Source organism: Rhincodon typus, chromosome 17 (genome assembly GCF_021869965.1).
Source record: "Rhincodon typus isolate 14 chromosome 17, sRhiTyp1.1, whole genome shotgun sequence".
NCBI lineage: Eukaryota > Metazoa > Chordata > Chondrichthyes > Orectolobiformes > Rhincodontidae > Rhincodon > Rhincodon typus.
Genome location: NC_063348.1, coordinates 32900988 through 32913749, shown reverse-complemented (window position 1 = coordinate 32913749; position 12762 = coordinate 32900988). Strand labels below are relative to the sequence as shown.

At 37.8% G+C, this 12762-nt stretch overlaps 1 protein-coding gene across 1 annotated transcript in view; it reads right to left on the bottom strand.

Moving 5' to 3' along the window:
- The window catches only part of LOC109934977, a 225473-nt gene that overhangs the window by 194949 nt on the left and 17762 nt on the right, over nucleotides 1–12762 (bottom strand). The window contains exons 3-6 of the mRNA XM_048607337.1: nucleotides 10121–10474; nucleotides 8149–8475; nucleotides 5423–5539; nucleotides 3466–3888 (exon numbers count right to left, since the gene is read on the bottom strand). Coding sequence (XP_048463294.1) covers nucleotides 3466–3888; nucleotides 5423–5539; nucleotides 8149–8475; nucleotides 10121–10474 — 1221 coding nt within the window. The remainder of the gene's footprint in view (nucleotides 1–3465; nucleotides 3889–5422; nucleotides 5540–8148; nucleotides 8476–10120; nucleotides 10475–12762) is intronic.

The following is a 12762-nucleotide window of genomic DNA, read 5'->3' as shown; positions in this document are numbered from 1 at the left end:
GCCCCTATGATGCTGCTTGGCCTGCTGTGTTCATCCAGCCCTGCACCTTGTTGTCTCCAACTCATTAACATCCTTCCATAAACATGGTGACCAGTACTGTACACACTACTCCGGATACCAGTACCTGTATAGCTGAAATACTACTTCATACTCTTACATTTAATCCCTTCATAATAAAACATTACATTCTATCAGCTTTGATTTCTTGCTGTACCTGCATACTAACATTTTGTGATTCATGCATTAGGACGCCCAGATCCCTCTGCACCTCAGAGCTCGGCAACCTTTCAGCATTTAAATATACTTTTTTATTCTTTCCGCCAAAATGGACAATATAACACTTTCCTACATTTTACTCCATTTGACAGACCTTTGCCCAATCATTTAATCTATTTATATCTCTTTGTATGCTTAGATCCTCTTCACAACTCACCTCCTTATATATCTTTGTGTCACCAGCAAGTTTAGCTGGCATAACCTCAATCTCTTCATCAAAAACATTTAAGAGTTGTGATATCCTGCCAGTCTGAAGAAGACATGTTTATTCCTCCTCTCAGCTTCCTGATAACCTTGCAATCTTCTATCCATGCTAACGTTATCCCCCACATCATGAGCTCTTATCTTCTGCAATAGCCTTTGACATTTTTTTTAACCTTAATAAATGCCTTTTGGAAATCTCAGTGCGATAAATCAACGGGTTCCTCTTTATCTAAAACCCAAGATACTTCCTCAAAAAACTCCAATAAAATTACTTAAACATGATTCCTGTTGACAAAATCTTGTTGGCTCTGCCTGATTACCTTGAACTTTTCCATGTGCCCTTATGACAGACATTAAGCTAACTGGACTGTATATTCATACTTTCTGCCTCCCTCCCTCTCTTTTTGACTAAAGGAGTTACACTGGTTGTTTTCTAATGTGAAGGAATCTTCCCTGAATCCAATCAGTTTTCAAAATTAAAACCAATGCATCAATCGTCTCAAAATCCCTACAGCGTGGAAGCAGGCCATTCAGACCATAGAGTCTACACCGACCCTCCAAACAGCATTCCACTCAGACACATTCCCACACCCCAACCCTGTAAGCCTGAAATTTACACGGCTAATCCACCAAGCCTACACATCCCTGGACAATACACAGCAATTTAGCATGGCCAATCGACCTAACCTGTACATCTTTGGACTGTGGGAGGAAACCAAAGCACCTGGAGGAAACCCATGCAGACACAGGGAGAACATTCAAACTCCACACAGACAGACACAGTCACCCAAGGCTGGAATCAAAACCGGGTCCCTGGCATTGTGAGGCAGCAGAATTAACCACTAAACCACTGTGCCACCCTAACTACTTTTTTTTAAAACCTTAGGATGAAATTGATCAGAATTTGGGGACTTGTCAACTCACAGTTTCAATAATCAGTCTAATCAAATTAATCAGTTCCAACAACTAACTCAGTCCTACCTCCCTGGTAATTGCAATTTTGAGTTCCTCTCCCCTTTTCAATTCCTTATTTACAGCTATTTCCAGAGTGTTACTTGTACACTCTTCATTAGAGAGGAATCAAAATACCCTAGTTAGTTGCCTGCCATCTCTTTATCCTCCCTTCCTAATTCCCCAGACACATTTGCTATAGGACAAACTCTTACTTTGTTAGTGTTTCTCTTTCTTTTTTATCTGAAAAAAAAAAATTCCTGTTTGTATTATTGGCTAACTTTCTCTCACTGTCATTTTTTCCCTGCTCATTAAACATTTAGTAATTCTTTGTTGTTTTTAATACTTTTTGCAACCTGCCAGCTACCTTTGCAGAATTATGTGCCTTTTCTTTGAACTTGATTTGAATTATTATTGTCACATTGTTTTGCATTTATCCAGACAAATCATACCTTAAATAAGCAATAGAACAGAATGCAGAATATGGTGACACAGCTACAGAGAAGGTGCTCTAATATGAGAGGTCTGTTCACAAGTCTGAAAAGAGGGGAAGAAGCTGTTCTTGAAGCTGTTGGTACGTGCTTTCAACTTTTGTATCTTCTGCTCGATGGAAGAGGGTGGAAAAGTGTATAACTAAGGTGGGAGGGGTCTTTGATTATGTTAGCTGCTTTCCCAAGGCAGCGATACTATGTTTGCCCTTTTTTAGTAACCATGATGGAGGGTCCATCCCACAAAATTTTTCTTATTTGTTGGAAAGTATATATTCTTCGATCAGTATGTTATGGCATTGGTCAGACAGCAGGCTATGCTAAACCTTCTGGAATATCCCTGTAAATGTTTGCCACTGCATCTCTATGACCTTAACGTAGCTTAACGTAAATTGTAAGTTCACTTTCATAGGCTCTGCATTCATACCCTCATAAATGCCCTTGTTTAAACTCTCCCTTAAACTGTATGCTAAATTCAATCATATTTTGCCCACTGCTACCCAAGGGAACTTTCACTATGAGATCAATAATTAATCCTATCTCATTGGTCAAAACCAGGTCCAGCACAGCCTGCCGTCGGTCTGGTGTCATAACATACTGATCGAAGAAACTATCCTGAAAACATTCAATGAATTCCTCCTATAGACTATATTTTCTCACTTGATTTTTTTCCAGTCTATATAGGTTAAAATTCCCTACAATAATTGCTGTACTGTTTTGACAACCTTCCGTTAGTTCTTCCTTGAAACCCTGTCCCACCATGTGGTTACTGTTAGTGCACCTGTACACAATACCCACAAGCAATCTCTTACCTTCACGGTTCCTCATCTGTACCCAGGCCGCTTCTATATCCTGGTTTTCTGAATTTAGGTCATTCCTATCTATTGTGCTAAGATTATTTGTAATCAACAGAGCCACTCCTTTCCTACCTTCCTGTTCTTCCTAAAACATCAAATGCCCTACAATATTCAAGTGCCCATCTAGAGAAGTTACATTCACTGTTTACAAATGTGAAGGAATCTTCCCTGAATCCAATGAGTTTTTGAAAATTAAAACCAATGCATCAACCATATCACTAGCTACTTCAATATTTAGCTCCCAATCTAGGTCATCCTAGATCTCAATTATAGCCACTAGATTGTATTTATTTATCTGAATTAGTACCACTAGTGCATCTCTTTTATTTCAAATGCTAACAGCTGTTTGGGGAAAGAGTTAGAGATTTAAATTCCAGCCCTATTTTTCCAAAATTCCAGGATCTCTTTCATACAAAGGGAAAAATATATGTTTTTTCTTAAAAAAAACTTTTTTGTCACAGCCTCATCTCCAGTTATACGCCAGCAATAGGAATATGATATTGCAAATACAGTAGGAATGGAGGCAGAGACAGGACAGACAGATACAAAACAACACTCTTAGAAGCTCATTTGCATCATCTGCCATGATGGCAGTGGACACTGTAATTGTGATCAATTAGAACATTAGAGTCCATATATTCTACTTCACAGAATTATGTCTTTTGATCGATTCATTAAAAGAAACTTACTTCCATCAACATGGAGTTTGATCTTTTTACAAATGGCTTCACTGTTAGATGGATGCATCACCTTACATGTGATTTCTGCTTCACTGTCCATAAAAATGTCAGGATAAATCTTGAGAATGCTGGAAATGCTGAAAGTTCCATCATCACTTTTCTGGATACTGCCTGCCCTGACTTTCCAATCATCATCAGTTTCATTCCTTTTTACAGCCTTTTCTATTTTCTTGGCCTTGCTCAAAGGGAAACGCAATACGTTGTCTTCCTGCCATTCAGCAATCAACTTCATTTCAGCATCTTTCAATCTCTTCAAATACCAGGCAATAGTAATAACACTAGGTCGAAATCCAGACACTTGGCAAGTAAGTTCTGCAGGTTCTTGGTGTATAACTTGCATAGGTTTTTGAATTTCTGACACATTTGGTGCAACTAGGAATTGAAAAACAATGTCAAGTAGGATTTTTCACGTGATCTTTTGCACTTCCTGAAAATTCTTACCAGTTTTAAAACTTCTCAATTAATTGTAAAATTGATTGTTAGTTGTTTTAATTCTCACGTTTAAGGTTCGCTGAAGTTTGCCAAAAACCACCTTAAAAATTACAATACCAGTAGATCTCTTATGGAATTATTCAGTCAGAACAGGGACTTTTGTAATTAGTAACCATTAAGTAAACTGTTCTTTACACTAACCCTAGAATGAACTGCTTGCATATTAAGATTCTCACAATGTGGCATGTGTTTGAATTAAGTGATTATTGGAGGGTGGAGTGTTTTTCTGAGAGTGAGAAATGGCATTTTTATGAAGAACAGAGTTACAATTTCACTGCACCAAGTACATGCAAAACATCTCCTATGGTAACTTAGAGTTTACAGAAAGGTAGTGATACAGTAAACAGGGGACCACAAAAATAAATAGGCAAAGTACAAAACAGAATTTCAAAAAAAGCGATTAAAAAATGTTCTCTGAAAATGTGTGATTTCAACAGAGTCAAGGGCAACAATGCTGCAGATCAAAATAATATTTAGAAGTTTACAGATGAGGGGGATAAAAGAGCAACAGAAAAGGGAACTAGAGAAGGAACTCACACAATGGCACAGAAAAGAAATTGCAAAATAAAACACAACTACCTTGTTTTTAAAAATGAGCAAATGAGAAATGACAAAGATAATCATGTATCTGCACTCAAGGATACAAAATGATTTTGCCATGTCAAAGGATCTGCAAGTCAACTTGAAGTTGTGCTTTCTATTTTTGGTAATGGAGTAAACGTGGACCACACTCTAAAACATAACTCGTGTTACCAGAACAGCTCAGCAGCTACAGAGACCTTATCTGATACCATTCACATTAGCAGAAAAAAAAATATATTTTGGAAAAATTATTAACTAACTGAAAGCAAGATCCTCACTTCCTCTTAAAAAGTAGATTTTAAATGAACAATTAGTACTTTTGAACTTCCCTTCCCTTTTAAACATTCAAGAATCCATTGACTGTAAACTCCAGAATGTATTGAGCAATTGCTATCAGCAACATCAGTACAAGATCAAAGATCAAAGTATAGTAAGACAGCGCAAATGTTAGGGTGGAGTAACAGAAGCACTCTGCAGCAGCAAAGAAAAAGTTAGATGAGGAGTTAATAAAGGTAAAACAAATATACCAAGCAGAGCCCTTATGAAACTATCCAAATTACACATTTCATTTTTAGCTTGCATTTTAATTAAACCCTCTTTGTTGGCAGACTAATCGTTTCCATTTAATAACGACTATCATAACGTGAAAACAGAAAAATGAAAGGGTAGCAAGTTTGAGATTTCATTGCTAAATCTATGACTTTGCTGCAACAGCAGCTCTTTCAATATGCTCTCTCCCAACCCATAAACAACCTTCCTTTGAGTCAATTTGCTCCAGGTTTATCCCCCAAAGTGTCTGAAGTAGCGCACGAGACCCAGAATGTGGCTTTACCTTTATAATAGAATCGCATATAGAAATAAATTCCTAGTCCGAGTACAAGAACAGAAGTAACGATGCTCCCAATGATGCTTCCGATTATTGAAGCTTTGGACAAATGAATTTCTGCTTCTGCAAAAGAAAAGTTACATATTTCTTACACTTAACTATTTTAATAGGTCCACTAGTGTAATACTGTATTATTGTGTGAAGTATAATAGAGAAATACTTACCTCAGTTCTGGGCAAACCAATTAATATGCACAAAAACAAGGTACTAATTTTTACACACGTACATCTCATTGTTTTAAATCCAGTTGTAATACTTGGAAAACAGGACATTTCTAATGGAAGTGCATTTACACAAAAATCAATGTAGGATCAATGTTACTCATAATTTGCATTTCTTCAATGTCACCGATTCAAAAGCTTGGTCCTCCCTTCCTAAAGTCATTGTGGGTCCACCTACAACAAATGTACTGCAGGGGTTTCAGAAGGCAGCTCACCACCATTTTAAAGGCAACCAGGGATGGGCAATAAATACTGGCTCAGCCAGCACACTCGCGTTTCGTGAATGCATTTGAAAGAAAACTGATGCTTTAGGCTGAGGAATAAGAAATTTCAAATCAAAATTTGCAAAGGATATAAAATAGTAAGCTTAGCTGACACTAAAAAAAATGCAACAGAACATCAAATCTGAAAACCTGAAGAGCAGATTGTTACCTGACATCAATAAATGCAACGAACTCAATTGAACAAAAATACAGAAATGTCACCTGCAGTTTATTTCTTTTAAATGGAGTGAAAGTACAAAGGGATCCAGGGAAATAGGTGAACAAATCAATGAAGACAGCATGGGAACAAAACTATTAAATGTGGCAGGTAAACCACGGGATTGGTTTTAGAAGGTGATACATTTGTTAAATGTGTATAGGAACCTGGTCAGGCTGCATGCAGAATGCATAGCTCTGGTAGCCTATTACAAAAAAGGATATAGAAGTACCATAGAAAGTGTAAAGTATGTTTACAAGCATGGTAACAGAACTGAGATCACATTAATTGAGAAAAGATTTAATAGGTTGGGGCCTTCACCTTTCAAAAAACAAGTGGCCTTAAAGAGGTCTTTAAAATTATAAGCGGTTCGGACAAGGTAGAAATGGAAACAATAATTTCACTTGCAGGAGGATTGAAAACTAAGAACCACAAGTACAAGGAAGTGACTAATAAATCCAATGAGAAAATAAATAAAATTTCTTCGGTCAAGAAAGTGGTTGAAATGAGGAACTCTCTGCCACAGCAAGTGACACAGATTTTAGGTGCTCTTAAAAAGGCAACTAGACAAGTACACAATTGAAAAAGCTAAGAAAATATATACTTAAAAGGGCGAGCTAAGGCAGATAAAAATGGGAGAAAACTAACATGGTTATAAATAGTAACAGTATTCAAGGTTTTTGAGAAGATTTGTAGCTCGGGTTGTTGACTTGCTCACCGAGCTGGTAAGTTTGTTTGCAAACATTTCATCACCATGCTAGGTAACATCATCAGTGCACCTCTGGTGAAGCGTCAGTGTTCTGTCCCACTTGCTATTTGTGTCTTGGTTTGTTGGGGTGGGTGGCATCACTTCCAGATTTGTTTCTTAGTGATTGGTATATGGGGTCCAGCTGACATGTTTGTTAATGGAGTTCTGGTTTGAGCACCAAGCCTCCAGGAATTCTCGTGCGTGTCGTTCCTTGGCTACATTGTCCCAGTCGAATTAGTGTCCCTCTTTGTCCATGTGTATCTCATTTCAATACACATGAACAAAGAGAAACAGCAATTCGACTGGGACAATATAATCCCCTTAGGACCACTGACGCTTCACCAGAGGCGCACTGATGATGTTACGTTGCACGGTGATGAAATGTTTGTGAACAAACTTACCAGCTCGGCGAGCAAATCAACAACCACTAACATTATTGTTCGGCCATTTGGCTTCATTTAGTGCTGTATACCATATTTAATTTTAAACTTTAATCATCTTCATTAAAATTGATTCCAATCTATGGGAACTATCATTGGCTACTTTTCCACCAGAAAGATTTGTCAACGCAATTAAATGGAAAATTAAAATCCGTTCAACAAGGTACAATTAAACTTTTTCCAAGAATTCTGAAAAGTCGTCAAATCACATGTATGGCATAAATAGGTATTTAGTATGGAATACGTGTCTAATTTATTAGATTGAACACAAATAACGCAGGCAAGCCCCAGCTGCAAACGTGTTCCATTCTGGAGTCCACAAGTCAAATCGCTTGCAAGTCGGAACACAATGGAGGGCAATTGGAAGCAGCTTTTCTTACAGGAAGGGTTCACATGTCAGGTCTTTAAAATTAAAACCACATGTGGGATGGCACTGGTAAATATGAGTATTCTAATTCAGGGACTACCTGTACTTAAAACATATAACATGCACAAAACCATAGTAAAGTAACGGTTATTACTCACAATATACATGCAATCTAATGTGCTCACATTTATAGAAGTTAATCGAGTGTTATTTCAAGTTAAAATGTTTTGTAAAAATAAATGTTAAGCACACAAGGAAATTAAACTTTCACTAGCCTGTCAGTATCAAACGAATCCATTACAAAAGCTTCACATTTGATTACGTCCCCAAGAAAAGTTAAAAGTTAAAATGAATTTAACCAAAATGCTTTAGACTTCGTATTTTAATAAAGAAAAGCTAAAATTATTGCAACTCACCTTTCAAAGTCACCAAAGCTTCTACCTGGTATGGTTTTGTAAAAGACTTATGAAAGACACGGCATGTGAAAGTGCTCCCAATGTCTTCTACTCCAGGCTCTAATCTAACTTCAGTGCTTATGTTACATGTTCCATCAAGGTTTTTGACTGGTGGGGCAATGCAAATATCAGTCAACACTTTTGGTTTTCCTTGTGCTGGGGTTGTCTGTAACCATTCAGTATTGCTTTCACAAGGATAATATCCACTTAACTGACAACTTAAAGCCATCTCGCCACCTGTTCCAACTTCCACAGTTTTTTCTGAAGTCACTATTACTGTAGGTCGTGCTACCAAAAATACAAAAGTCATGTTAGTATCACTAATAATTGCAACTATACTTCAAAACTAATGCATTGATTGGATCTATGCATAGTAAAGAAACAGCAGAACCACTATTAAATAAATATATCTCAGTTAACAAACATCAATAAAGGAAAGAGTACCACAGAACTACAGGACAAGTAATAATGTTCTCATGTTTAGAAAGGAAGTTCACAGGTGGCTGAGTGGCTAGCAGAACATATGGATTAGGAGTTGCAGATCAGACAGGCAAACAGTAAGAAGTGGTGTTCCTCAGAGACTGGCATTGGAGCCACTGTTGTTCATAATGTACATTAGCAATTTGTACTCTGGAACCAGAAATACAATTTTGAAATTTGCAAATGACAGTGCAAAAAACAGAAAATGAAGGATGTGTCTAAAATATATGTTAATGAACTTGCATCCAAATTAACACACAGGGAATGAATTCAGATAAGTATGAGATCGCATTTTAATAAGAACATAAGGCCCACATACAGGCTAGATAAAGTCAAAGTGGGATAGAGGAGAAAGAGGTTTTGGGGCTTGCAGATAATCATTAAGAGGCCACATCTCAAGCACTGAGATGCATTTCTAGAAATTTAGAATTGTAAAAGGGTGTTAAATTTGCATAGTAATCTGATAATGATCTCATTTTTGAGTAATGTGTCTATTTCTGGTTTCCACATTATAATAACAGATATATTCACAAGGATGTTACTGCAACCGAGAGGTTCTAAACACCTGGAATACCTAACAGACCTTTTTTTTCCCCCTAGAAGTGTGAACGCTAAAAGGTGACGTGATAAATGTCTTCAACGTAACAAAAAGTTCCATGTAATACTGTTGGAGGTATCATCATTCAGATCAGACAATAAACCAACACCCCAAGTTAATAAAGGGGCTATTTCGGAAACGTGCAGTGGGACTTAAATACTGCATGGCTAGTTGAAAAATGAAAAGAATTTGTTATTAATTCCTACTATTGTACCAGTTGTGGTATATCAGAAGGAACAGATGACCCTGGCATGCAAGTGAAGGAGAAGGAAAATCTCTAAAATTCCCTTTCACCTCTGCTGGGATGAAAGCTGCAAAAATGCTTTCTAAACTTTAATTTTAAATGCAACATTCTTAATCACAGATTGTATAGGCATCTTCACCAAAAGACATTTTCCCTCCCCACAAACTCAAGCACTTTACTGAATTTGCTACTTTTGGTTCAGTCAAAAATGCCAATTTACAATGCATCATGCAAATAAACTTTCAATACCTGGTTGAGAATTGATAGTTCAGATAGCAACTTGTAAACACAGGCATTACTGGATCATTAATGAGTACACTGATATAATCAAAAAGTATTTAACACTACGAGCAAACCATTTACTATTTTTTAAAAATAACTTTTGATGACAGATAATCAACCTGACACTTTAATGCTATTTTCATCCTAAGATTTTGCCTGACCTGCTAAGTATTTCCAGCATTCACAGTACTTTATGTTTGAGGATATTTTCTTGGTAAGATTACACTTCCAAAGCTAAAAAGACATATTGTTAAAATATATTAAACTGATGGCATTGTATTGCACCGAAATGTGGAATGATTTACAATACAAAAAATAAATCTTTTTACCTAAAACTTCAAGTGTTACTGTCTTAGTGGCTTTATCATTTGGTGGAATGTAAACTTCGCATTGGTATTGTCCAGCATGTTTATAAACAACATCTTTTAGCAACAGTGACATGTTTCCACGTGTAATAGAGCTGCTCAATAGCTCTGCTTCTTTCCATTTCTCTCTTATTACTCCAGAAGTGTAGACAAAGGCATTTGATTTTTCAGCACGACTAGTGAAAGACCATAAAACGCTCGAGTTCTGCAGAGTCATTTTGGATCCGGTGAATTCAGCAATTTCGCATTCTAGAAGACCATTTTCATTACGTACTACTTCCACAAAACTTGGACTGTCTTTCAACGTCACCTTGCTTTCTGAGAATTAAAAAGAAAGTAAGACTATTTTGTTAGTGTCCATCCAACAAGACTTTCTAAAATGCATTTTGACTTACAAAGAACGTACAGCATGAAAATAACTAAGTTAAGCAGCTCGACAGTGGCTTATCCTATGTTTCATCGAACACCACCAACATAATCCCTTCTTCTCCCTCACTTGCTTATTTAACTATTCCAATGCTCTCCTAGTTAAGTCTCTCATCTTGCACCTTGCTCAAACTTCAATGCATTCCAAATTTTGCTGCCCATAGCCCATCTCATGCCTAGCCCGTTTTCCCTTTATGTAATTTAACCTGTGTGCTTGGTCTGGCAAGATCTCATTAGTTTCAGATCTCACCATGGCCTCTTTATCTCTGTAACCTTCTCTGACCTTTCAACCCTGTGAGATCTCTACACTTCTCCAATTCTCGTACTCTTGTTCATCCTTAATTTTAATCACTCCCACAACCATAAGGGATGTCTTCATGTGGAAAGACTTCAAGCTCTGGAACTCCTTCCTAAACTTCTTCACGTCTCTTTCTTCCTTATGATGAGGCTCAAAACATCGCTCTTTAACCAAGATTTCAGTCAACTATCCTAACACCAATCTGTTGTTTGGAATTTCAATAAAGAATAATGTTACTGAAGCTTGTTATCCTGAACTTTCAAAACAAACTTTCAATTTCAAATATTTGTACTACAAATAAAAAGACACTGATTGTTTTGAAAGGCAGTTCCATTAGCCAAGGTGTTGCCATAAAGAAAATAACATGGAAACATTACTTAGAATCATAGAGTCGTACAGCACGGAAGCAGACCCTTCACTCCAATGCATCCATGCCGACCAGATATCCTAAATTAAACTAGTCCCATTTGCCAGCATTTGGCCCATATCCCTCTAAACCCTTCCTTTTCATATACCTATCCAGAAGTCTTTTAAATGTTGCTTATTGTACCAGCCTCCACCACTTTCTCTGGCATCTCATTCCATACAAGCACTACCCGCTGTGTAAACAAGTTGTCCCTTAGGTCCCTTTTAAATCTTTCTCCTCTCACCTTAAACCCGTGCCCTCTACTTTTGGACTCCCCCACCCCAGGGAAAAATCCTTGGCTATTCACCATATCCACGCCCCTCATGATTTTATAAACCTCTATAAAGGTCACCCCTCAGCCTCTGACGCTCCAGGGAAAATAGCCCCAGCCCCTTTAGCCTCTGCCTATAGCTCAAACCCTCCAACCCTGACAACAACCTTCTAAATCTTTTCTGAATCCTTTCAAGTTTCACAACATCCTTCATGTAGGAGGGAGGCCAGAATTGCATGCAGTATTCCAAAAGTGACCTAACCGATGTTTCGTAAAGGCACAACATAATGCCACAACTCCTATATTCAATGCACTGACCAATAAAGGCAAGCATACCAAACACCTTCTTCACTATCTTGTCTACCTGCGACTCCACTTTCAAGGAACTATGAACCTGCACTCCAAGGTCACTTTGTTCAGCAACACTCCCCAGGATCTTACCATTAAGTGCAAAAATCCTGCCCTGGTTTGCCTTTCCAAAATGCAGTATCTCACATTTATCTAAATTAAACTCCATCTGCTACTTCTCAGCCCATTGTCCATTGACCAAGATCCTGTTGTACGCTGAGGTAACCTTCTTCACTGTCCACTACACCAATTTTGGTGTCATCTGCAAACTTACTAACCATACCTTCTATGTTCTAAAGCAGGAATCGAAATCATTTTACATAAATGACAAAAAGCAGTGCGCCCAGCACCGATCCTTGGGGCACACTGCTAGTCACAAGTCTCCAGTCTGAAAAGCAACACTCCATCACCACCTTCTTGTCTTCTACCTTTGAGCCAGTTCTGTATCCAAATGGCTAGTTCTCCCTGTATTCCGTGTGATGTAACCTTGCTAACCAGTCTGCCATGAGGAACCTTGTCGAATGCCTTACTGAAGTCCATATAGATCACGTCCACTACCCTGCCCTCACCAATCCTCTTCGTTACTTCTATGTTACTTCTCAAACTCCTGAGCAAATTTTTTAAAGTGTACAGGGTTTAAAATACTATTTTTGTTCGAAGTGGACAGATTACTGCATTTGAATGCATATCCCTTCTGGCAACAGTGAATGAACTACATAATGAACTCGAGATAGTAGGAACTGCCGATGCTGGAGAATCTGAGATAACAAGGTGTAGAGCTGGATGAACACAGCAGGCCAAGCAGCATCAGAGGAGCAGGAAAGCTGATGTTTCGGGTCTAGACCCTTCTTCAGAAA